This window comes from Opisthorchis viverrini (genome assembly GCF_000715545.1).
Source record: "Opisthorchis viverrini unplaced genomic scaffold opera_v5_26, whole genome shotgun sequence".
NCBI classification, from domain to species: Eukaryota; Metazoa; Platyhelminthes; class Trematoda; order Opisthorchiida; family Opisthorchiidae; genus Opisthorchis; species Opisthorchis viverrini.
The window spans coordinates 588296-615882 of record NW_008751683.1 but is presented as its reverse complement, the minus strand read 5'-3'; the positions used below and the strand labels follow the sequence as shown (position 1 = coordinate 615882).

Genomic DNA, 27587 nt, shown 5'->3' with positions numbered 1-27587 from the left:
GATTGCTATGACACAAAGTGAGACCCTTTTTCGAATTTCCATTTTCCAACAGTGGATGTACAACTTCCTGAAAACATGGCTCAAAACAAGAAATGAATGCCCCATATCAGGGGAGAACTTCAATGCTTTATGAAGGGTGAAGTTCTACTAATCCGCTGGGCTACCTCGACCCCCTGCCTTTCTTGCCGGAGGGCGATGCAGCACGACGCACGTTCAGCATAAAGTCAGACGAGGAGATCAGATCAGCTGGAATTATGAATAAAGATAATACATCTAGGTCTAATTCTAAACTACGCCATTTAGTTACGGCACCATTTCGGCACATAGCCACAACGCAACCCGGAGAATGTATAGAGGATAAGATAATGCCAAAATCTCTAAGCAATCAGAAAGCCAGGGCTGAGTTCGTATCATGGAGGTACTCATTGCTGACTCACTTCTTCTACTCTGAGCTACCTTGAGCGTGTATCGGAAACAAAACTGTCCAGTAATACCCCCGAAGAACCACACACTAACAGCATGCAAGCAGTCGTAGAACTTCAGAGACCTAGGGTTTTCGGTGGTTATGGTTTGGTGCGGTTATGCCAGTTACGTAAGCTCATACGCACAGTGAACATTAGCCTCGCCGTACACTGTTTACCGAGACGAGCTTTCACGGGAAGTTGATCGGGGAAAAAGGAAAGACAACTACTCCAAAAAAAGTCTCGCCTAGGTAAATCATTCAGTCCATTGTGGTATTGTGTCGATTCGCTTACCCTCAATAGAATCTCGGACCCTAGTTTTTGTAGTTTACTAATCATAATTAGTCCCGATGATTTCACTAAATCGTTAATCAAATGTTGTGACGACCATAATCAAATCATGCATATACTCCATTAGCGATAAAAAATGAACTGGACTGTTGAAAAACAGCCTGGCTGGTTTGAGGTTGTGATAGTAAACGTAATTAAAATGGGTCATCACATCAAACACTGTGGTGAAAACACTAGTGACTACACAGCGCGTATACTAAATGGAGCTGTCCAACGTTTCGACCACCGAGGATGGCTTTATTTGAGGAATTACTGACGGTAAAATAGTAACAATGCGCCTAGAGACTGGTCATTTGCGCTGTGATCGGTGTGTTACGCTATGTGCATATGAGTGGCTGCTGAAAGCCCCTGACTTGAGTTGCTGGATGGAGTTTGCGGTAATTGCTACGCAAACTTAGTTTGGCATGTTATATAAAACTGTGCTGTCCTTTAATATGCCTTATTGATTTCTGAGTTTCCTATCGTGTGTGTGCAAACCTTTGTGAACTTCACTGATGCTCCTGTCCCAGAATGCTAGCTTAACACTAGTTTTTATCCGACTCGTCTCAGCTAGCTATTCATATCAGGCACCCTGCTCTGGACGATGAATGATCTGGACTAGCTAGATTGTGTCCAAGCAAGAATCACACTTGCTCCACGGTTATTGTCCATCTGAGACCATGATTTCTGATACCGGTATATATTCTACTGGATCGTCCAGTCGTTAGGAAAAAAGGGATCATGGTGTCAATCTTGTCCACTTCGATCGTACCACGAAAAATTCCCGACTTAGAACTCTGCTTTACTGCGTCTGAGGTTGATCGTGATCATTGCACACGCTGAAACGTTAGGCTCTGCATGTGACCAAAAAGACGACTTCTACGTCGAAGTTGGTAAGCGATCAGCTCCGAAGAACGACAAAAGTCTCTTGTTAGGAGACTTAGTGTACTTCAACATCTGCTGAGATCGTTCCCTGTGACCAAGTGTTCTCGGACAATATGGCATCGGCCTTGTAAATACCGACCGACCGACTTCTAAGCTCATGTTATCCGAGCGCCTTCGATCACCGACATAAGATTTTGTCTCAATAACGTTATCGGCAGTCAGCAAGACGTTCGGGAGATGTGAACCACACCGGTAAAACGACGAGCCTAGTGTGAGGCAGACCACAAGCTTATCCAAACAAACCTTAAAATCCACATTCATAAGCCAAACTGGGCAAACCGCATCAGTGAACACATAAAAACTTAGGTACCCACCGCAAAGAGCCAAAGATCAGGCCGACATACCAGCAGCAACTGACCTCCACTCTGACAGCCTTCAGTCCATCCAGCCCAGTTTAAGCACAGGTGGAGACGGCAGTCAGCGAGATCGGACAACTATGTCTCAGATGCCCTATCTGGTTTAGCAACAACTACCAGCACATAAAACATTTGGTGGCTGGAAAAAACGGAACACTTTCCCAATCTCTTGCTCATCCCGACAGAGGAGGCAAGAAACTGTTCAAAACGACCTGACCCGGCAACTCAACTGCATCAAGGACAAATGGTGGGAAAAGCGAAGTGAACCATCTATGGGCCGACCACCAAATCGACCAAAACTGTCCAGTACGCTGACACAGGATTGGAACAGACGTCTTTTACGAAAATGAGGTCTGGAGCAATCGTATTAACAGACTACCGAACATACCGACCCGATTGCAGTGGATAGGCTGTCTCAGCCAGCAGTGGAACTGTTCCTGGACCTTCCTCCGACTATCGAAATATATGGCAAACGGACATGAAATTGCGGACAGCTGAAAAAGATGTGGTGGTGGCAGTACATGTCCGACTTTGGAGAACGCAGTTCTCCAGCTGGCGATCACGATCTGGCTGGAAAAGAAAGTCTTAGCAGAATGCAAAGATGCATTATTAGCGCCACTCTAAAAATGAAAAAGAAGACTTCACCTGACAGCTACAGAAGTATCAGTTTGCCCCCTACGCGGAAAAACTCTACTTACAGGGTCTACTCAACCAAGTGAATACTGAAGTGACGGAAGCAGACAGCCCTGGAAAACAATGTGGCTTCCGTGTTGTTAGGCAGGAATCCACGCGGATCCCCCTATACCGAACGTCTTTAGGCGCTGCTACGGCCGATAAGTCTGGCCCGCTTGAGGTTGGTCCAGAATTCGGGACGCTTGCCGGTCCGGCATCAAGACGAGATCTGATTGGTCAACAATCTGAACCCAACAGCCAATCATGACCCAATATTGGCCAAATGCCGGTTGCCAATGGCGCATCCAGAACGCGTCAGAAATTCCAGAAGGTTATAACCGCTTACGCTATATATACGAAGCGCTGTACAACTGTTCTTGACTTCGTTTTGGGCATTAATAGACCTTGTGCACCGTTGGTGGTTGTTTTGACGTGAACGCTAGCTTGGGAGGCTCAGACCGAGAACTAAGCTGAGGAAAAATACCGTTTCTACACATACGCCACAACCCGTGCTGTAACCCAATCCAAGTACGCCATTCCTTCCCCAAATGCTATTTCGATATCTGGTTTAATGGTCCCCTGGAGTGTCTTCCATGCTGATAGATTACAAAATCCCCCGTTGACTGAGCATATGCACAAGGGTCTACTTATTCGCGCAGTTGAATTTGAGGAGATCTGTCTAGACAACTGACACAATGCGAGTGTTCTGTCAGATCGAGATCCCGTCCGATGCTCTCGGAGTCACGCAGATTGAGCGTCGTAGTGTTACTGAAGGTATAAGCCGTATACAACACGTTTACACCACAATGTATGGTGCGGTTGTTTCGGGGAACTTTTTGAGTCAAGGGCCAACGCACGATCGGCTAGCTATCGCAAAAGCCTTGTTTTCAGATTTCAATAACCCATCGTTCCAGAAACGTTCGGTAAACAATCAGCGGCCCTGTATTTAGACCACATTGATTTTTGTTGGTACAGAGAGCTCCTCATAAGTTTCCTAAGAACTCCTGGACGACCCGATATCGGTTTCGCCCTTCTTGGGGCTCATCAGGTAAGTGCATTACCGAAATCTCTTGCGACCTCATTATCTACTTGAAAGTCGAATTGTACGTGACGGGCGGAACACCAATTTGCGAAACACTTTAGCGTTAATGGGAGACTCAACTGAATTTCTGGGTTTTCATATTCCTCAACTGCATACACTGAGAAAAACCAGTCCCGTCTTGTGGTTGGCACGACATGCGAGATGTCGCATTTTGTTTTCTAGACTTACCTAACAAGTTCATCGATTCTAGAGGATACACAAACCCAACCAATTGCGTATCGTCCCGAGGATGACTATTTCTCTTGTCAAAAATTCCGGAGTGAACTAAAACGGGGAATTTAGTTATCTACGGAAAAATCGGTCCCTATAGATAAGCCTAGTAGCCAAACATAGTTCAAAGGGCAGCTCCTTCCCTGAAGCGCACCCACCCACCGTTAGGGTGACCTACAACACTGTGTTGTATTTGACTTCGTGTGTCGTGAACGACAGCATGCGTGTCCAACCGCTGAAGCTTGATGCGTTTCAAAACCGCTGGTCCATGTGCTAAGCAGCTCTTAATAGGCTATATAATCTATCGTTCGGCCACGAATTTTTTCCATGTCCAGCTGCCATGCTACCTGAAGAAAGGAAGGAAGGAAGAGCTGAGATAGTGTCAGGCTGCCCAAGTGTAGATAGAAGCAGTCGGGATGTCAGGGCGTGAATCCGGACTTCGGGCCTTATCGTCAGTACGTTCGCGCGTTAATCGCTGAGTAATATCGAGTTAATAAGCTATGTACACATGCGATAGCCTCGAGATCAAACATAGTAGTTGCAAATGATCTCACAAACCCATTATCGATTATTTATCAGGGCAGGTAAGAAAAGCGGCGCACCGGTCACCGCTACGCTCACGACTGCGCGATGAACGTAAGACGGAGTTGGTCATTCAGAATCCGGGCCGTGGTGAACAGGCTGTGGTCGGGACCTGACAAATCAGCCACCCATCCTTAAGCTCTGATTTGACGGAATTCATGTCTTGTCCTTCCTGTGGTGCAGTTAGGAATCTTATGGTATGACGACGCATAGTTTACGTAATCAACTGGAATGAAACTGAGAGCACATGCGTAGAACCAAGTCTTGTATACAGTCATGAAAATACAGGTACCCAAATCCAATCAGAACAAAGTTGCATCAAAACAGCATGTCAATCGGTGATAGGTAAGGATTTTGGATCTTAAAACAATAACTCTGTTTTGAACCATATCAGAAAATGCAAACCGGGTGTGAGAGACGGGAGTTCTTCGGGGTCTAGAAGCTCAGAAACAGGCGCGGAACAAACGCTCGGATCAGAGGGCATCAGGCCAGCAAATCAGTTTCACGCGACAGAAGAGAAAGGTGATCGTCCATCAGAAATCGCAGAGAAGGTAGGACTGTTTATTGTCTTCTATATTACAGTGTAATCACCTTCTCAGTGCACAAAATGAATGTTTGTTTGCAAGTCAACTGGGCGGTTGAGCGGCAAAAAAAAAGAAATATACAAGGCACAGAGAGTAGTTGTGTTGAGCACCGGAAAGGCGTGTCGAACGTGTCCTCCTTGGGGCAATACTTGTATTATTATTATGCTACATGGTGTGGTAGGGTTCCACAGTTTATCAACTGGAAGCTTCACAAAACTCTTCCAGAAGCGCTGCCTGTTCATAGTACTGCATTGCTAGACGTCCCATCATCGCTTCAGTTGCTCCTTCAGCTGCGGATTCAAACAGTTGATCTAGGGGAAGAATGGGGACAGGACACAAAACAGCACGAGATGAAATCAATAGACAAAAGCGTTCCAGCATAGACACGCTTATTCTACGTCAACAAACTGGTATCAATTAACATTACAAGAGTAAAACTCAAAGAACGTCCGGCGGAGAAAAAGTGCAACCTAGTACTGCTGACTAGTGGATCAGATTACTGAGTCAGAGACAACATGTGCTAGCCCCATAATAAAGCGAGTCGGTGAGTTATACATCACGGGCACGTCTACGGTTGCTAGTCCGTGGTATATTGGATCGCTGACAAGCCCGCGGTTTTGTCACAGAGCCCAAGTACATAAATCTGTACAAATCGGTATGTTAATGAATTACAAGTGCTTCGCACCGACCTTGTTACGGGTAACGATGAAGCACAATATTGTTCAGTGAGGATGTCATGAGGCGATCGAACGGCTGCCATAACAATCATCGGATCTGCTTCAGGTACCTAGTTGCCATGCCACCCGAAAGAGACACTGGTTTCTAAATCGCTTGATTCATTCAAACTAGTTTAACCACACCTACTACGACTTGACCAATGGTGCGTACCGGCAGAGAGATCAAATTTCAGCCCAGTCGTTCGAATTTGTGGGATGAAAAAAGTGTGTACACTTGTACTGACGTAAAACTGACTATGGCTTCATGATTGAGATGCATAAACGTTCAACACTTTGTTGATAAACAGAATCAGTAGACTGACGCACACTTGTCTGCCTATGTTCGTTGGAACGCGCAGCCTGACCTCAGCTAATCTGCATAATTAAGTGAAATGAATTAACGGTGAGCGCTGTACCGAATTCCTTATTTTATTGACTGATCGGATCAGACGATCGGTCACAAATGAATGGACTGATTTATATCAACTTGTTTGACCCCGTCTGCTTGAACACGTAACCTGAACCTATCTAATCTTATAGTGATCGCAAGAGGTGTGGATGGGTGAAAAGACGTTTTAGAGAGGTCATCCGAGGAAGACAAGTGCACACAGGCGCGTCACTACTAATCGACAAGCAAACACAGCTTTGCGTACCGTAAACAACTGAGTTACGGGAAAGTCTGAAAAGGTGAAACTCCAGTTCGACATATACCATCAGAATGTCTCGAAGAACAGTCAGCAAGTTGACAAGTAGTGCACTTCTCAGGCGCTGAACTGAGTAACATTCTGGTTAGTGAAAAGAGATCTACCAATAGAACTAAGGAATAAAAGTACACCAACTAATCCCAATCGGTGAGTTTGACTACCTTGAGCACAGCTGCCAAAGACAGAAAGACGTTGGAACAATCTAAACTGGTTTTGAAAAGTTTGGAAGTGAAATCCTGTCCCGAACCTAGTTACCTGAACATAGAATGTCTTTTGTGCATACCAAAGACAATGTTGAGTTCAGTTAATAACGTCCGACATGCTACCCAGAGGAAGTCCGACGGCTGAGATACTGCTTGGTTGCCAAAGCCTAGAAATGAGCAGTCGAGATGCAGATGTTAGGTTGAAAACACGGAGCTTCCGGCCAGGAAGCTCACGCATTGAACACTGAGGTATCTCGGCTGAAGGGTGGAATGTCCTCAAGGAGTTTCTCGCGTACGGACCAATACACGTAGCTATTACTTTTGCTATCTACCCGTTATCCAAATGATTCCCATCCCCACAGTAACAGCGGAGAGCGATGTGGTCGTACCTCAGATCGTAGAAATGCACGCAGGAAGCCGGTACGTAGCAGGGTTCCGAAAAAAACTATGGTTCAAACCCGACCTCTGCATCTCGACTTCTCCTGTCTAGGCGTGGGTAACCTGGCAGTATCCCAGCCCTCGTGCTTATTTTGGGTGGCATGGCAGCTGGGCACTGAAAGGATGTTACAGCTGAACCATTATTGCTTCATGTGACAAATCTAACGAATTGAACCACACTCACAGGCCTTCGTGCAGTCTCGCTTGAGTCCGTAACCTCCTTTGGAGTACATCTCAGCTAGACGTCCATGTAGTCGATAAATGGGCCATTCACTACTCATTGAGTCGTAGCCAGCTCTCTGGCTACCTCGTTCAATCCCGTTATCCTCGTCGTCATCTGCTTTTGCAGCCGCCTCGTACCAGTGAACTGCCGTAACCCAATCTGGTGTTGGGCCGTTTTGTTCGGTCGGGGTATTGCCGATGCCAGTGTAGTTCACTTCGGCCAGATAAAGCATGGCGCGGCGATCCTGAGCGGCAGCAGCCGCAGAAATTAAGGTTAGGCCCTGGATGCGTGCTTCGACAGGATCGGGCTGAAAATCAATATCACCAGCATGAAACAGTGGGATGAGAAAAACTGTGAACTGATAAATTGGTATGAGGAATAGAAAAGTGGGAATACTGTACATGCGCACAGAGATAAACCTATCAAGCGAATGGACAGGAGTGGAGTTCGGTCTGACCATGAGTAATGGAAATTGAAGGAAGGTAGAAAACCGGACTGGATGAGTAATGCTGAAGTACGTCGAATGGTATTCGGAAGAAATAACTAACCCTCGGTCGATGGATTGATCACACCGCATGGAATGCGCTGGCTTGGTCATGTGCCTCGTATGCCAGTGGACCAACTTCCTCGAAGGGTTCTTTTCGCATAACCACGTGAAGGGTGGAAGAGAGCCAGCGGCGATCAACTAATGACTTGGCAGTGAAGTAAAAAGCCATTACCCGCAAACTCAGGTGCGTTGGTCCTGTTGTCTTCTTGGATGGGGACCCCGAGACGGGCCACATCAACGGCTAAAGACATTGTCAGACATGGCCCAGTTGCGTCCTCAATGGCGCTCTTGCATCCAAGCTATTGCATTCAATGCCTAGCTGCCTTCCCAATCCCCCAATTAACAGTCCACTGACACTGCTGTCTGTACGCACCAACTTATCAGCTCCCGCCTGCAATGCGTAGCTACCTACCCCACTTCCCCAAGTCATCGGCGAACGAAATTGTGGCATCTACAACCACTGTACAAGTACGCGGTTCTTACAGCTGACAGTGAAGATGGTGATGCACTATCCGACCTTCGTGCTTCCTTCGAGTGACACGGTAGCTATGCTATGGAGGTTTTCACCTAGTCCCTAACCCGGCAGAAAAATCGGCCAGTGTTACTCACCTCTTACCCAGGCCACTGCCTACCCGTCAGATGGAGACGTGGTGACTAGTGCCCTCTGTACATTCGTGGAAAAACTGATCTAGCCAGGAAGGGTGATAAATTTGCGGTAGATTGACTATTGGCCGTGCACTTAACTCGTTGACAAATGTAAGCTTATGCTTCGTCTTGTCCGATCAGTTAGTTTGACCAAAACTGCTGAAGGAGGCAACGACGGCCGAAAGCTGAGATTTCGTCTGCATGTCCGCGACGAGGCGAGTTTTCGAGCCGTAGAGAACGACCGATGGCATAACTTGACATCTGTTCAGCGCCACAACTGACCTAATGGAGCATACGCAGAGTGCACCCTGGTCATTCCCCAAGCTGCATCATCCACATCATGGAAGTGGAAGTCCAACACATTTTTAGTAGGCAAACTTGTGGACAACACCAAACAGGTCACCTATCATGTCGGAGTATTTCCGACTTTACCCTGAAGTATGACTTGACAATTGAAAAATAACCAAACCACATTCCGAAGAGAACTTCCCTCCTTTCTAAAATGATCCGACATTGCCTGCAACTGGGAGGACGGACAACTGAGAAGGACAGTGTCTTTAGTGTACTCATTGTTGGAAGAAGCATCAGTCCCATGAGTTCGGAGCCACACACACACACACACATACCATAAATGGCGGAAATGGGAGCTTTACCGAATCACTTGGAAGAAAAGGGCAGCTTTCTAGCTAAATTTAACCTGGGTTGAAGCAGAAATTTCTGTTCAATGTGCCTCGACGATCGACCATTTGCATCGTAAAGAGGTAAGTCAGTCGAGCTGCCCTTCGTAAGTTTCGGTCATCGGGTTTCTGAGCAAGTACAAAGCAAACTTGCGATGAACGTGAATAGATAATCTCTCAGTAAAGGAGGGTTGAAAGCGAGCAGCAACTAGGATCTAGTTCGTGCCAAAGGAACCACAATCTACCACGCTGTAACCTAATTTCAAGGGGTCATATTAAAGGCAATATGACTTGGTCACGTGACCAGTGGAAATGTTTCAAACTTGGATCCGCAGGTTTCAGTCAGCTTCTCGCGTGACCCCGGCAATTTGCACTAATGGAATTCAATCTTGCGGGGACTGTCAGGATCAACAAACTAAGAGCTATGCGGCGATTCACTTTCACCCGCGCGCACACGCTGCAATTCCCAAGCCCAGTTAGAACCAATCCTGTGGAAATTTTACAGGTTAGCACGATCTCCAAAATTCAAATACGAATAAATGAACTGAGTTTCAGTGAGTTCATGATGTAGGGGTCTATGTACTCTGGCAACTGTCACGAGAAACCAAGGAAATCGTTCAAATGCTAGCTACCAACCGCAACATAACCCACCCAGGCGTGGCTTTACGATATGTCAATTACGGTGTAAACAATGAACTCGCCCGAGGTGATGACAACGTCAGTGGTGAGGGGAATACATTCAGGCTACCCGGTTTACTTATATGTGGACTAAGTCTCCTGTGCAGTTATACTCATGAGAAAAGCTTTAGAGGAAAGTTCACGGCAAGCATTCTCCACAACATCCCCATGAGATTTCTGTTCTCTAGACAGGTCATTCTTGACTTCATAGATAATAAAAAAGGCTGCGAGATCTGATTATACATGGTTCTTATCGAGATGATCATGACAAACGTTGCAAATGGCTTTGGCGTGTGTGTGTGTGTGGGGGGGGGAATCACACTGATCAGTAATTCGTGACAAAACAGTACAGCACCCAACTATGACTATAAGGATTGCGGGTTGAACTCACTACTTAAGAAGTTGCAGTGCAGTTTTTTCGCGGAACATACTGTTGATACATCATCTTCATTTGCAGATGGGTGTATCTTATCACATGTGTGGAAACTGGGGTTCAATTACAAGACAAGGCTAACGGAAACTCGGAGAATGCACCTACCTGGTGAGCTCCAAGGAGGACAAAACTTAACGAGTTGTCAAAAGTTTCAGCAAAAACGTGAGTAGTGTGATCCATCAGGATAAGATGTAGAGGTGCAATCGGTGCAGTTGACTATTTTTGTCAATGCGAGAATCAATAAGGTGCGCAGCTGTCATGGTCCAAAGTGGGCAGTGAGTTGAGCCAGTAGACCAACAGTCGAGATATATTTGGCGTTTTGACAGGCATCCAAACCGGTTTCCATAGACAAGCAGTCTCTAACTAACAAATGTGGGAGCCTGTAGTCCAAACTGGACACCTTAAATATTCAGTATGGATTTCATCCTGTCAGTGAAACCAATCTATATGCTGAAAAGCCGGGAAGCACTGTACAGGCATTGAAAATCAGTAACATACATACCTCACGAAACTCAGAGTTTTGAATATCTACCTTTTCGGTCACCAGTGCTCGATCAGCAGTGTGACTCACTTAAGCAGGACATTTAACCATCAAGCCAGTAATGCGAATCCCACGACAATCGGAGTTTTGAGCCCGCGACCTTCTGGTCAATGAGTGAATAGTTAACCGTTTGGCCATAACCGGGTGATCAGGGGCGTGATTAGCTCTTACTCAGGCAGGACAATGCGCCACTAATTCTTCAACCACGGAAACCGCATCATGTGGTCACGTATTGGCTTGTTCCTCAAGTGACGACCTATCAGATAGGAGTTTGCCCCACCTTGCGAGACGATTCTTCCCCGAGATACTTAGAGATTGATACTGGTGTGAGGAGGTCTGGTAATATTGTCTAGCAGAACGACTCAGGTTGTTTTCGTCAACCCAAGCAACCATTAGCATGAAATCTCACTCTTGTGACATTCGAATGAACTGGTTCGGGTGCTCTTCTTTGGCGCTGCTGTATGGGCAAACCTTTCTGGGAATGATGCCGCATGAAGTGCGGATTTCGTAATAACCGAAAACCCAATAGATGATGTTCAAACAAGCGGAACAATCACCGGAAGATTATGGAATTATTCTTTTTCCACAAGCGAGACCCATTTCGGACCATCTGTACTCCGAGTAAACCGGGAAGGAAGTTTCGGACAAGAGGAATCCAAGAACGGGGAAACAAGTGATGGAGGAATCACTATTCGAATCGTCTAGAAAACAGAGGGGTCCGTTAAGGGGGCAACCGTCACACCTTTTGGTGAGGGCTGGTGAATGAAAAGCCTACGACTGCAATTGAATAACGGGTGCTTCGGATGAATTTTCGCAGAAGTCCATCAATAATAAAGGTGTTAAAAATGCAATCTTGTAGCAACGAGGCTATTCTGAGCTTTGAATTTGTCACAACTACAAATGAAACCATGAAATTGGGGATGCAGTCGAGTTACGTCACAGATTAGTGAAGAGTGAAAAATCGTGAAACAAACTGATGGGTCCGAGTAAAAATGATATCTAGTCTGTGTTGTAGCAAAAACAAGACAGTTCAGTCTGGGTAGTTAGCCGGCTGAAGTGATTCTCCAACAGTTGGCAATTGGAGGTCACGTGGCATGAATGATGTCAAAAAAGCGCAATTCACGACCGTGACGGAAGTTAGGATGGCACGTTCAGAAAAATCGACACGCATGATAACTAAAGTTTGTTTGGTTGCAAGATTGCAGTGCGCTACAAACGTTACTAGCAGTCAACTGTGACCAGTGAATTAGATGATGTTTGTGAAACGATGAATGAACGTTGGCCAGCAGAAAAACGTTTGTTAGAAAAAGGTGGGTCCGAAAAAAAACCCAAGATGAAAACACGGCAAAACCTACTCACTTTGATTGGACAGTCCTCCAGAGGTCCGTTGATCAACAAACCAAGATAGTATTGTGCCATACATTCAATTGCGTCGAAGCAACCAAGAATAACTGCTTGTTCTTCGTGGAAAATCACTGCCTCCCAGTTGATGTTCTCAGGTTTGTGCAAGGCAGCAAGAGCATCTGCTCCGGCCTCGGATGGAGCCTCACCTGCTTCAAGAAACCCATTCTTTCGTACTGCGTCAGGTCTCTGGGGGGCGAACCGTCCAGAGGCATGTAATCGGGCCATTTCATGGTGAATCTAAAGTTCGGTTAAACAGAAAGAAATCGTCATTGTTGAAAAAGAGCGACGTGATTGGTTGACACGGTTGAGACGCGAATCTACTGACCGGTTCGAACAGAACCCTAGCTTTTCTACTGCTCTTGTCTAGATTTGGGTAACCTGACAGGATCGCAGTCTTCGTAGTCCCTTCGATGTTCACACCAACAAGGACTTGAATAGATGCCACGGCAAAACAGTTAAATACAGCAACGACCTTACAAAGAGAAGCTCTTCTGAAGACATGACGGTTTGTACAGAGAAATGGAGCGACAAACTATTCATATTGCCACCAGCTAGTCCTGTACACTCATATGCAGGAGTATAGATTAGCCCACACATTCCGACTTACCATTAGCCAGATACAAAACATGGATATTTTTGGCTTACTGGCACATTCCTGATCTCTTTTCAGGCACTCAAATCCACTTTTGCCAATCAGCTTTGGTTGTTTCTCAGACCTAACGATGAGCAAGTCTATTGGCGCTTGCTCCGTATGTCATCTCCAGTGTTTGCTTGAAAAAGCTGTTCCGAAAGAAGGCAGGGTGAACTGTGATCAGAATGCAATTTTTTCGCAAATTCGTTACGCTGTAGCACTCTTTCGGTGCCTAACTGCCATGCCACCCGAAGGAAGCATGAGGGCTGGGATACTGTCAGGTTGCCCAAGCCTAGACAGGGGAAGTCGAGAGGCAGAGGTCGGGTTCGAACCACCGACCTCCCGGTCAGTAAATTCGTGCTCTAACCATTTGGTCCATTTCTGAGGGATGGAGGTTGTAGACTTAATTCGTAGTGCCTACGAATGAGAGCCAACCACCCAGGGAACGAAGCACATTTATCGCCCAGTCATCCACCGATAAGTTCCTGATGAAACACCAGTTGATTCTATGGACAGTTGCAGATCAAGCTTTCCCCCCTCTAGTGAATGAACTAATGATGGTTTGCTTCCTCCATCATTGCAACGGTCGCTGATTTGCAACATTCACATAAGCAGGAACACCAGTAGCAGCATAGATGCGTTCCTGAATGAGAGCTTTGAATAACTCTCCCTCCTCTCCTCCAAGAAAGATGATTGAAGTAACAAACACCCCCCTTCTTCCGTGGTGACTTCTCTGGGGGCCACACATCAACATGTTTTGATGGACGCTGACGTGACTTGGAACACATTCCGCTAAACCCCGTTTAGACTACGGCCATTTGTGTGCCTTCCTTCTACAATTGACAGAACCTGGACAATTTAGAACCCACCGTTGGGCATGTGTACGGTCAATTACGCCGTATGATAGCACCGTAAGGTAGCAACTCAGCACCAACACGTGACAGCCTGTTTCGCTGCCATGTGGGAAATCAGCGAAACTCGAAAACAAGGTGTTCAGTAGTGCAGCTATTCCAAGCTATTCCAAGAAGGAGACTGAAGATATATACCAGATAAGAGCACGGTGACGAGCTTCCAGTATTGCAAAAAATGCACCCGCAACGTTGAGTGAAAATTCGGAGCTATTGAGCTAGAGGTGCCTTAAAGTGTAATCTGAACAAGATGATATTGTGGAAAGTGAGGCTGGCTTCCTTCATAGGTCCGCATTTGGTGTGCAGGTGAGACGTTTACGAAACCACAGCCGTATTATTATCGTATCGGTGCAAAACCATTTCTTTGTACTGAGACAGAAACTAGGTAGGAACGGATGGCATGAAAGCGACTGACATCGCTTGGCGACCATACAATGTAATACTATCAACTAGATGTAGGAGAGGGTCACAGGGGATCTATTCCGGGAAAACGATAGTATCAACGGAAAGTAACCGATCGAACAATAAATAGCACACAGCCTACACCAATGGAAGTGGAATTTGAGGAAGACGTTGTCCATTACTGGCATCTGGTGAAACTGTCGACTGCCACGAACGGGCAGATTAGGTGTGTATCTAGCCATCTTCCTGAACTACTTCAAGCTGTCTAACTGCTGGGAAAATTACACATGTGAGATCACCCGATGACCAGTGAATTGCTTTCAACTAACGCTGATTGAGTGCGAACGGATACATCAACCATGAAAAGTCCATCGCAGCGGCAAAAGCATACAAAATTTACGTTATAGTAACGTACCAGGCCGAGGATATTTGCATCTTCTATCCGCACAGCGTGTACAGAGCTACTGCGATGGTCGGCACGTCGGGCTTCGAAAAACCGGAGCATTTCCGTTTCCCTCTGGTAGACAAAAGGGTAGAGTTTTGAATAGTTCGATAATTTCTAGTCACCACAACGACTACGAACAAGTAGTATGAAACTCATAGGAGAGAGGATCGGTCCAAAGGCGATGGAACTGATTAGTTTCATGCATTGAATTCAAGATGAATAGTTAGGCCGACGTTCCCAGCACCCTCGAAATTAGGTAAGAAGAGGGCCGACGGATCACAATTTCAAAGCACTGACTAATTCTGATTTTTACTAATGGTGGCCAGTAATCAGAACAAAGGTGAAGGCTCGGGAATTGATGGTCAAGGAAAAACACTGGGTGCTTCTGAAAGCCATCGACGAAGCAGGCCTCTTCAAACTTTTCATAAATCATAATATTTATTGATCCCAAATGGAGTCCTCCACTCAGACGGAGTCAACACTAGGGTGACCAATTGTTTGTTTCGATTGTGAATCTCTGGCTGTTGCTAATAAGTGTACCTACCTAGCGGATTTCGTCAAAGTTGTGAAATGTCATTTTCAGAAAGAACGACAGAAGCTGTTCTCAAGATGAAGTATCATAGAGTCAGACAATGAGCGTAGTGTTCCAGCCCAAATTTCCGCTGACAGCGCCAAAGTTTAATGAGCAACGGACGAAAGTATACGAGCGAGGAATAGCGGCAGATACAAAAAGCAGCGACAAAACGCTAGTCAACTAACATTTAATATTAGGGGGTGTTTAAGGGTGACCGATTCATCATCAAGATATGGTACCTGGGGGGGGGCTGGCTCTCCGTGGACAGACTTCACAATAAGCAGTGACGGACGGCCAATGTAGTTGTCTGCCTACACTGCCTCTAGTGGAGTGGTTACTGAAGAGGCTAGGTGAAAAGGCGCACAAGCTCTGTGACATCACGGAGAAGAGCCACACTGGCTCGGTGAACAAAAGTGACACGGAATGTCATTGTTTGAATCAACGCATCTGACGTAGTTATACCTTAGCGTATAGGCATTTGGTTTCAAAAAGTATCGCGGCCCTCACATGACAAGTGCATCCTGAAAACCACAAACGAAATTGATTTGACTGAAAAACGATCGGCAATTGTTATTGCAAAAGGTAACAGACCAAAAACGGAACGCAGCAAGATCTGTGGCAATCGCTGGCAGTTCGACAAGGTGAGCTGCCTGCTGTCACTACCCGAACAACTCTCCTCACCTTTCCACCACACTCTACAAACCGCCATTTTAGCTCACATCGTATCAGACTACAATCATGTGCTATTTGGATTGCACCGATATTTCGCACGCGCTGTTCAGTTGATCGGATCTGCCGCTTACTCGACACTTTGTACGGGTGAAAGGAAAAAGGAGCTGTAGTCAGTGTGATAAATAATTGCACTCTAGTGATGTTATTAGTTTCTGGCCCACACCATCTAGGCCATAGAAACAAGACGTGGATCCGGTAACTACTCTGCCTCGAGTGTTGTTCAAAAGTTCGCGCGCAGTGGCTGTGAGAAACACAAGGGCAGAGTAAAACAAATGTTTCTCCGGTATTTACTGCACGCACAAGAGTCGTGCCGTACAGAAACCCCAGATGATGCACCTCAACGGCTTGAAATTCAGTTCTGATACAATGCGAAGAAAGAAAATTAAGCTGGTGTTCAGTTGGATAAAAGGTTGACAGAAACTCGGGACTGCACCTACTGGACAAGCCAAAACAGGAAGAAACTGGTAGAGCGTTACGAAGAGTTTTCAGCAGTGCGTTGTGTCAAGAAAATATGCTTCGATATCGGGACAACTGGAACACGAGACGGCTCTTGTGCAGAAGAAAATCGGCCAGCCGTAGTCTAGTTGCGGTGCCTAGTTGCCATGCAACCCGAAGGAATCACGAGGGCTGGGATACTGACAGGTTGTCCAAGCCTAGACAGGGGAAATCGAGAGGCAGAGGTCGGGTTCGGACATTCCGGTCAGCAGATTCGCGCTCTAACCACTTGAGCCATCTCGCCCCGCTTGTGCAAAACATGCAGTCGAAGAACACCATGAACAAGTGCTGAGAGCTTCGAACCGAGGAAACTTGAAACAGCAAACAGCATCAAGTTATTCTATGTTGATAGGGCAACAGTTTCAGCAGTTTAGACTTTGGAATAATAGCTGTCATTGCTAAACGAAGGAAGCTTCAGTATTTTGGTAGAGTCCGTAAGTATCCGGGTCACTTTGGACGCTCAGGACAAACGACAGAAGCATTTATAAACCAAAACAGTTGCAACAGCTGACACGTATGTGATGCTACTGAAAGCCCCGTTGTCAAGCCTATGGATGAAATGTTGAATATTCTGAAGTGTAGAATACCGGAAACCCCTATCCGGTATCCCTACAAAAGAAGGGCAACCAAACAGTTCGTGAAACCTATGGGGAGGATCAGTCTGATAAACGTAAGAGCAGAGACATTTGCCATATTAGTCAGGCGTCACCCCACTCACTAAAGAGGTGCAAAAGTATACCGAAATGAAAAAGGATCCAGGTCGCGAAGCAGTAGTATCGATCACATATTGACTCTAGGTCGGACTTAATGGCAATCCATTGCCACCTGTTTTCCGTACTGGGGTTTAGGAAGAGGATTGGATTCTCGTGTGGCTTAAGGGTCTAAAACTTTGACGCTAGAACATGTCTTAAGTCACTACTCGTATGTTCAATCAAGTTCAACTTTTTGAGTCACATGTCACGACTGAATTTGTGGTACTATCGTCATGTACAGCGTGTCAGTAGAGCTACACGTACTCCACGATAACATCAGTAATCAGGATTCCCTTTCTGAATTAGAAATAATGCGAAAGCACAAATGCACAGACTAGCCCGTTTTGATCAATAGAGAAATAACCTTTCAAGTGGATTCCACCGGATACCTGGGTTCACTCTTTTTGAAAAATGGCGAGGCGAGGCGAGAAATCACCGTTCGCATAGACAACACAAGCTACGTACTGCCTAATAAAGCCTTAAAGAAGAGAGCAGAAATCAATCTCAAGTTAAGGGTTCACATGTTGCAATCCGTATGCTTGTGAGGCACAGATAGCTCCTTCAAGTTGACGACCTTTGCAATGGTATTTACAACAAAAGTCAGAGAGCAATGGGCAGAAAAATTATCCAAAGAATCTTTCAAACGCCGCTCGGAAACGATTCAACGCCGGTGCCATTAACAGTTTGGACAAAATCTGCTTAAAGCCAACAATGAACCGAACAAAACTACATCGTCACTACCGTCTTGTGCAGAATGGCACCATTGGGGTTGAGCATCTTAACCTTCAGGTCACCCATGACATTCGGTATTATATTCAGACCACCGTTCGTGGAAAGCGGTAAAGACTATTGAAGTCGGCTCATCCGCCCACAGAAGTAGTACGGCGAAGTAAAATGAAAAAGTAATCTGTCGACATGTGGTTTTAGGATGAGTGTTTGGAAACAGAGTGGAAGAGAGTGTAAAGTGGTGAGCTGGTCACGCGCCTCATAGAAACTACCGTTCAATTACTTGTGCATACATGCTTACTAATGTATCTTTAGCAGAAACTACCGTGCATACATGCTTACTAATGTATCTTTAGTGCATGCTAACTCTTCAACAAGATTTTCTGTTTCAGTCTATTTATTTCTCGCCAAGCATTAGAAGCAGGTGTTTTCGGTTGGTTTTCAGCCTGCAAGTGCTGTTCACGGCAAGTGTACATACTGACTAGGATTCTGTCAGCCATGGAAGCCGATGTAAGACGTGGAAAACAGGCATTACGTAAGTGTATCAATAAACTGGAACGTTTTTTGTCCGCAGAAATGCTGTACGACTGAGAAGAAAGGCCGTTTCTAACAACATGGACACCCTAATGTAAGCTATGATGCTACTATGGTGAAGCTTTTCTCGGAACATAAAAAAACAAACACCCGGACCGGTGAGAGCCAGTTTTTCTCCTTACCCTACCATTGTTCCCAAACAAGCATTTCGTGGTGGTAGCAGCGGGACGTTTTCAAGAGGGCTGAATTTTTTACACAGAACTTACGAGAAGTGGTGCTAATTTCAGCCAGCCATTTCAAAGACAGCCTAGGAGCCTAAATGTCACAGCCACCAACGCTGCTTTCTTGCTCGTGGTCGTACTATAAGCTACGAGTAGTTGACAACCTTACACTCGAGAGCGATAATCTGCGGGTTGCTCGCGGACAGAACGCGAGAACCCGTGCGTCATTCACCACTACCCGTCATATTCTTCGAGTGTTCGGCGACGAGAACGCTGCGACGACGGTGATCCATTGATCAACTTTGCCAACCCCAATCGACTCGACAAACTTATTCAGGTGCCAACCAACTGACAGTCGCACTGCTTACCAGATAGATCACATCCTAGTGGCAACCCATCGTCTGTCGAAAACTGCAAATACTAGTGGCGAGTAAAGAAAACCATTGTACGAGTAGTGTCCAAGTGTATTTTAGTTCCCGTTCACTGAGACCAGGCAGTATACAAAATCTTATCAGACAAGTAAATTTATAAGTTTGCAAAATGGAGGAAGGGAATAAGGGAGATAGTATCCCATCAACCTTGTAAACCATCTAAAAATTTACCTGTCTGATGAGATTTCATCGAGAGCACTATTGTGTGAACACCATCGTGTACTAATCTCAGATGATACTCTATTTAGGAGTCTTGAATCAGGCTTGATCTCTTTTTACGGCAGCATGTTTCCGAGTTAATCAGAGGGAGCTGGTTGTGACCTCTTGTGCACACCATGTTTCGCAAATGACCTTGAAACATCCATACAAAAGAAAATCAATTGTGTCATCATACCAGTCATCTCGTCATCGATAAGGTGTGAGTTACGAGCAAGAGATAGTCCAGTGGTTAAGGCGCCGGCTTGCCGACCGGAAGGTCCTTGGTTTGAACCCAACCTCCTCAACATCTCGACTGCTCCTGTCTACGCTTGGGTAACCTGGCTGTATCCCAGCCCACGTGTCTCATTCTGTTGGCATGATAGCTTGGTGGTGAAAGGGTGCTAGAGCTGAGCGATACGGTTTACTAATCGCGGTATCACACAATAACAATACTGGATTTGGGAGAAAAGGCCGCACGGACATTCGTAATAGTAATGAGAATAATTGTCAGACGAGTGTGAACCTGTCATTTCGAAAGATATTCCATGATGTGCATTACGATGTCAGGCGCCTGTCTTGGGTAACCTGGCTGTATCCCAGCCCACGTGTCTCATTCTGTTGGCATGATAGCTTGGTGGTGAAAGGGTGCTAGAGCTGAGCGATACGGTTTACTAATCGCGGTATCACACAATAACAATACTGGATTTGGGAGAAAAGGCCGCACGGACATTCGTAATAGTAATGAGAATAATTGTCAGACGAGTGTGAACCTGTCATTTCGAAAGATATTCCATGATGTGCATTACGATGTCATTCCCAGTTGTGTCAACCGAGTCAACAGAAATGTTCAACTGCATCAGTGCAGTCTGCATTGGTGTCGTCAGGCAAGAGTTCAAGTGGTCGGTAGGATTACTTTCACCGAATATCAGTACTTCCTTTCATAGGTTCCGTCCTCCTTCCTCTAGGCAAGAACGCCCCACTCCAGATTTATGCAGACACAAGAAAAGAAGTTGGCCAAGTTGATGACAACAGAAACAACTGGAACTTTACCTGCTTTGATCGAGTCGATGAGCAGACAGAGTTCTAAGAAGAAAATGAAGAGCAAGGGGGCAGACAAATAGAGGGTATGACCAACAGAATTAGTTGGGAAACAATAATATATATTTGCTGAATGATTGGCAGTTGTGCTTAAGAACAAGCTCATGGATGAGAGACTCATTGTTCAAAATCGATCCTAGCTTTCCAATTACTGATGTTGTGGCTTGGATAACATGGCAATAGTTCAACCCTCGGGCTTCTCCCACATGACGCATGGCAAACATGCGTCAAAAGAATATAGTTGTGGCAATTAGATTTGATTTTGCACAAAAAGACAAGGGTAATGAGAAGAATGTTTTACGAGATGTTTGCCCTAGGTGCTCTAGTCGCATTCTTCGCCAGTACAAGTGACTAACTGCCTTTTCCGTTACAAGATGGCAAGAAGTGATCATCGGATAGGCCAGCAAGTAAAATGAAAAAACGGTCTAGATGATGACCATTTAAGTTCATAGTTACAAGAAGGAACAAATCGTTTGTTCCTAGTCCTTAGACGGCACAAGTGTGGATTCAAAGTAGTGATCTACTGAGGCCGTCTAGCGACCGATGCTCAGTTGACAGCTACAAAAAGCAAGCGCCTGACCCGTCCGAAAAATATGGTGGCACGTTCATGAACGGGTAGAAAGACCCGCTTATTTTGCGGACGCTGACCTATGGAGGTCGGTCAACCATTCTGTGCCAGAGGTCACAAACTCATCTCAACCAACCACAAGCATGAGGGGCAAACTATTCTGAAGTTTTCATGAAGGAAACTACTCACAAGGTTGTTTAAAACTCTTCGACAGCCCACCACCCACCGGCATCGGTCCAAAGGCGATGGAACTGATTAGTTTCATGCATTGAATTCAAGATGAATAGTTAGGCCGACGTTCCCAGTGCCCTCGAAATTAAGTAAGATGAGAGCGGACGGATCACAGATTCACAACAGTAATTCTGATTTTTACTCATGGTGGCCAGTAATCAGAACAAAGGTGAAGGCTCGGGAATAGATGGTCAATGAAGAACACTGGGTGCTTCTGAAAGCCATCGACGAAGCAGGCCTACTCAAACTTTTCATAAATCAGAATATTTATTGGTCTCAAATAGAGTCCTCTATTCAGACGGAGTCAACACTAGGGTGACGAATTCTTTGTCTCGATTATGAATCTCTGAGTGTTGCTAGTAAGTGTACCTACCTAGCGGATTTCTTCAAAGTTGTGAACTTTCATTTTCAGAATGACAGAAGCTATTCTCAAGGTGAAGTATTATGGAGTTAGAAATGAGCGTAGTGTTCCAGTTAGATTTTCTGCTCACAGCGCCAAATTTTCATGAGCAACGGACAAAAGTATACGAGCGAAGAATATCGGCAGAAACAAAAAGCTGCGACAAAACGCTATTCAACTAATATTTATTATTAGAGGGTGCTTAAGGGTGACCAATGCATTATTAAAATATGGTACCTGGGGGGTGGCCATCTGTAACTTCACAATAAGCAGTGACCGACGGCCAACGTTGTCTGTCTACACTGCCTCTAGTGGAGTGCTTGGTGAGGAGGCTAGGTGAAAAGGCGCACAAGAAGAGCCACACTGGCCCGGTGAACAAAAACGACACGGAATGTCATTGTTTGAATCAACGCATCTGACGTAGTTATACCTTAGCGTATAAGTATTTGGTCTTAAAAGGTATCGCGGCCCTCACATGACAACTGCATCCTGAAAACCACAACAGGAAGTTGGTTTGACTGAAAAATAATCAGCAATTGTTATTAGTAACTAATCCGACAAAAGGTAACAGACCAATAACGGAACGCAGCAAGTAGATCTGTTGCATTTACGGGCAGCTCGACAAAGTGAGCTGCCCGCTCTGTCACTACCCGAACAACTCTCCTCACCTTTCCACCACACTCTACAAACCGCCATTTTAGCTCACATCGTATCAGACTACAATCATGTGCCATTTGAATTGCATTGATATCCCCCCCGCGCTGTTCAACTGGTCGAATCTGCCATTTACTCGACACTTAGTACAGGTGAAAACAGGAACTGTAATCAGCCTGATAAATAATTGCACTCTAGTGAGGTTATTAATTTCTGGCCCCCGCGATCTAGCTCCTGGAAACAAGAAGTGGATCTGGTGACTACTCTGCCTCAAATGTTTAAAAGTTCGCGTGCAATGGCGGTAAGATACACAATGGCAGAGTAAAACAAACGCTTCTCCGCTATTTACTGCACGCATAAGAGTCGTGCCGTACAGAAACCCCAGATGATGCACCTCAACGGCTTGAAATTCAGTTCTGATACAATGCGAAGAAAGAAAATTAAGCTGGTGTTCAGTTGGATAAAAGGTTGACAGAAACTCGGGACTGCACCTACTGGACAAGCCAAAACAGGAAGAAACTGGTAGAGCGTTACGAAGAGTTTTCAGCAGTGCGTTGTGTCAAGAAAATATGCTTCGATATCGGGACAACTGGAACACGAGACGGCTCTTGTGCAGAAGAAAATCGGCCAGCCGTAGTCTAGTTGCGGTGCCTAGTTGCCATGCAACCCGAAGGAATCACGAGGGCTGGGATACTGACAGGTTGTCCAAGCCTAGACAGGGGAAATCGAGAGGCAGAGTTCGGGTTCGGACATTCCGGTCAGCAGATTCGCGCTCTAACCACTTGAGCCATCTCGCCCCGCTTGTGCAAAACATGCAGTCGAAGAACACCATGAACAAGTGCTGAGAGCTTCGAGCCGAGGAAACTTGAAACAGCAAACAGCATCAAGTTATTCTATGTTGATAGGGCAACAGTTTCAGCAGTTTAGACTTTGGAATAATAGCTGTCATTGCTAAACGAAGGAAGCTTCAGTATTTTGGTAGAGTCCGTTAGTATCCGGGTCACTTTGAACGCCCAGGACAAACGACAGAAGCATTTATAAACCAAAACAGTTGCAACAGCTGACACGTATGTGATGCTACTGAAAGCCCCGTTGTCAAGCCTATGGATGAAATGTTGAATATTCTGAAGTGTAGAATACCGGAAACCACTATCCGGTATCCCTACAAAAGAAGGGCAACCAAACAGTTCGTGAAACCTATGGGGAGGATCAGTCTGATAAACGTAAGAGCAGAGACATTTGCCATATTAGTCAGGCGTCACCCCACTCACTAAAGAGGTGCAAAAGTATACCGAAATGAAAAAGGATCCAGGTCGCGAAGCAGTAGTATCGATCACATATTGACTCTAGGTCGGACTTAATGGCAATCCATTGCCACCTGTTTTCCGTACTGGGGTTTAGGAAGAGGATTGGATTCTCGTGTGGCTTAAGGGTCTAAAACTTTGACGCTAGAACATGTCTTAAGTCACTACTCGTATGTTCAATCAAGTTCAACTTTTTGAGTCACATGTCACGACTGAATTTGTGGTACTATCGTCATGTACAGCGTGTCAGTAGAGCTACACGTACTCCACGATAACATCAGTAATCAGGATTCCCTTTCTGAATTAGAAATAATGCGAAAGCACAAATGCACAGACTAGCCCGTTTTGATCAATAGAGAAATAACCTTTCAAGTGGATTCCACCGGATACCTGGGTTCACTCTTTTTGAAAAATGGCGAGGCGAGGCGAGAAATCACCGTTCGCATAGACAACACAAGCTACGTACTGCCTAATAAAGCCTTAAAGAAGAGAGCAGAAATCAATCTCAAGTTAAGGGTTCACATGTTGCAATCCGTATGCTTGTGAGGCACAGATAGCTCCTTCAAGTTGACGACCTTTGCAATGGTATTTACAACAAAAGTCAGAGAGCAATGGGCAGAAAAATTATCCAAAGAATCTTTCAAACGCCGCTCGGAAACGATTCAACGCCGGTGCCATTAACAGTTTGGACAAAATCTGCTTAAAGCCAACAATGAACCGAACAAAACTACATCGTCACTACCGTCTTGTGCAGAATGGCACCATTGGGGTTGAGCATCTTAACCTTCAGGTCACCCATGACATTCGGTATTATATTCAGACCACCGTTCGTGGAAAGCGGTAAAGACTATTGAAGTCGGCTCATCCGCCCACAGAAGTAGTACGGCGAAGTAAAATGAAAAAGTAATCTGTCGACATGTGGTTTTAGGATGAGTGTTTGGAAACAGAGTGGAAGAGAGTGTAAAGTAGTGAGCTGGTCACGCGCCTCATAGAAACTACCGTTCAATTACTTGTGCACACATGCTTACTAATGTATCTTTAGTGCATGCTAACTCTTCAACAAGATTTCCTGTTTCAGTCTATTTATTTCTCGCCAAGCATTAGAAGCAGGTGTTTTCGGTTGGTTTTCAGCCTGCAAGTGCTGTTCACGGCAAGTGTACATACTGACTAGGATTCTGTCAGCCATGGAAGCCGATGTAAGACGTGGAAAACAGGCATTACGTAAGTGTATCAATAAACTGGAACGTTTTTTGTCCGCAGGAATGCTGTACGACTGAGAAGAAAGGCCGTTTCTAACAACATGGACACCCTAATGTAAGCTATGATGCTACTATGGTGAAGCTTTTCTCGGAACATAAAAAAACAAACACCCGGACCGGTGAGAGCCAGTTTTTCTCCTTACCCTACCATTGTTCCCAAACAAGCATTTCGTGGTGGTAGCAGCGGGACGTTTTCAAGAGGGCTGAATTTTTTACACAGAACTTACGAGAAGTGGTGCTAATTTCAGCCAGCCATTTCAAAGACAGCCTAGGAGCCTAAATGTCACAGCCACCAACGCTGCTTTCTTGCTCGTGGTCGTACTATAAGCTACGAGTAGTTGACAACCTTACACTCGAGAGCGATAATCTGCGGGTTGCTCGCGGACAGAACGCGAGAACCTGTGCGTCATTCACCACTACCCGTCATATTCTTCGAGTGTTCGGCGACGAGAACGCTGCGACGACGGTGATCCATTGATCAACTTTGCCAACCCCAATCGACTCGACAAACTTATTCAGGTGCCAACCAAATGACAGTCGCACTGCTTACCAGATAGATCACATCCTAGTGGCAACCCATCGTCTGTCGAAAACTGCAAATACTAGTGGCGAGTAAAGAAAACCATTGTACGAGTAGTGTCCAAGTGTATTTTAGTTCCCGTTCACTGAGACCAGGCAGTATACAAAATCTTATCAGACAAGTAAATTTATAAGTTTGCAAAATGGAGGAAGGGAATAAGGGAGATAGTATCCCATCAACCTTGTAAACCACCTAAAAATTTACCTGTCTGATGAGATTTCATCGAGAGCACTATTGTGTGAACACCATCGTGTACTAATCTCAGATGATACTCTATTTAGGAGTCTTGAATCAGGCTTGATCTCTTTTTACGGCAGCATGTTCCCGAGTTAATCAGAGGGAGCTGGTTGTGACCTCTTGTGCACACCATGTTTCGCAAATGACCTTGAAATATCCATACAAAAGAAAATCAATTGTGTCATCATACCAGTCATCTCGTCATCGATAAGGTGTGAGTTACGAGCAAGAGATAGTCCAGTGGTTAAGGCGCCGGCTTGCCGACCGGAAGGTCCTTGGTTTGAACCCAACCTCCTTAACATCTCGACTGCTCCTGCCTACGCTTGGGTAACCTGGCTGTATCCCAGCCCACGTGTCTCATTCTGTTGGCATGATAGCTTGGTGGTGAAAGGGTGCTAGAGCTGAGCGATACGGTTTACTAATCGCGGTATCACACAATAACAATACTGGATTTGGGAGAAAAGGCCGCACGGGCATTCGTAATAGTAATGAGAATAATTGTCAGACGAGTGTGAACCTGTCATTTCGAAAGATATTCCATGATGTGCATTACGATGTCATTCCCAGTTGTGTCAACCGAGTCAACAGAAATGTTCAACTGCATCAGTGCAGTCTGCATTGGTGTCGTCAGGCAAGAGTTCAAGTGGTCGGTAGGATTACTTTCACCGAATATCAGTACTTCCTTTCAGAGGTTCCGTCCTTCTTCCTCTAGGCAAGAACGCCCCACTCCAGATTTATGCACACACAAGAAAAGAAGATTTGGCCAAGTTGATGACAACAGAAACAACTGGAACTTTACCTGCTTTGATCGAGTCGATGAGCAGACAGAGTTCTAAGAAGAAAATGAAGAGCAAGGGGGCAGACAAATAGAGGGTATGACCAACAGAATTAGTTGGGAAACAATAATATATATTTGCTGAATGATTGGCAGTTGTGCTTAAGAACAAGCTCATGGATGAGAGACTCATTGTTCAAAATCGATCCTAGCTTTCCAATTACTGATGTTGTGGCTTGGATAACATGGCAATAGTTCAACCCTCGGGCTTCTCCCACATGACGCATGGCAAACATGCGTCAAAAGAATATAGTTGTGGCAATTAGATTTGATTTTGCACAAAAAGACAAGGGTAATGAGAAGCATGTTTTACGAGATGTTTGCCCTAGGCGCTCTAGTCGCATTCTTCGCCAGTACAAGTGACTAACTGCCTTTTCCGTTACAAGATGGCAAGAAGTGATCATCGGATAGGCCAGCAAGTAAAATGAAAAAACGGTCTAGATGATGACCATTTAAGTTCATAGTTACAAGAAGGAACAAATCGTTTGTTCCTAGTCCTTAGACGGCACAAGTGTGGATTCAAAGTAGTGATCTACCGATGCTCAGTTGACAGCTAGAAAAAGCAAGCGCCTGACCCGTCCGAAAAATATGGTGGCACGTTCATGAACGGGTAGAAAGACCCGCTTATTTTGCGGACGCTGACCTATGGAGGTCGGTCAACCATTCTGTGCCAGAGGTCACAAACTCATCTCAACCAACCACAAGCATGAGGGGCAAACTATTCTGAAGTTTTCATGAAGGAAACTACTCACAAGGTTGTTTAAAACTCTTCGACAGCCCACCACCGGCATCGTCCTTCTTCCGGCACATCAGGTAAGCACAATCCCCGAGTTTCCGTCAACCCTATGTCCTATTTGAACTCATATCGGACAGATCTCGACAAATACACTCACTTTCACATCAACCGGGTCTTCATTGAAG

At 45.4% G+C, this 27587-nt stretch overlaps 2 protein-coding genes across 2 annotated transcripts in view; one reads left to right on the top strand and one right to left on the bottom strand.

Annotated features, from left to right (window-relative positions):
- The window catches only part of T265_02257 (hypothetical protein), a gene marked incomplete at both ends in the record, with an annotated part of 42098 nt that overhangs the window by 13194 nt on the left and 1317 nt on the right, over window positions 1-27587 (top strand). Inside the window, one exon of the mRNA XM_009166461.1 lies at window positions 5053-5209. Within this exon, the coding sequence (XP_009164725.1) occupies window positions 5053-5209 (157 nt within the window). The remainder of the gene's footprint in view (window positions 1-5052; window positions 5210-27587) is intronic.
- The window catches only part of T265_02258 (hypothetical protein), a gene marked incomplete at both ends in the record, with an annotated part of 35800 nt that continues 13121 nt past the window's right edge, over window positions 4909-27587 (bottom strand). Inside the window, 4 exons of the mRNA XM_009166462.1 lie at window positions 4909-5553; window positions 7488-7833; window positions 12407-12688; window positions 14808-14909. Coding sequence (XP_009164726.1) covers window positions 5438-5553; window positions 7488-7833; window positions 12407-12688; window positions 14808-14909 — 846 coding nt within the window. The remainder of the gene's footprint in view (window positions 5554-7487; window positions 7834-12406; window positions 12689-14807; window positions 14910-27587) is intronic.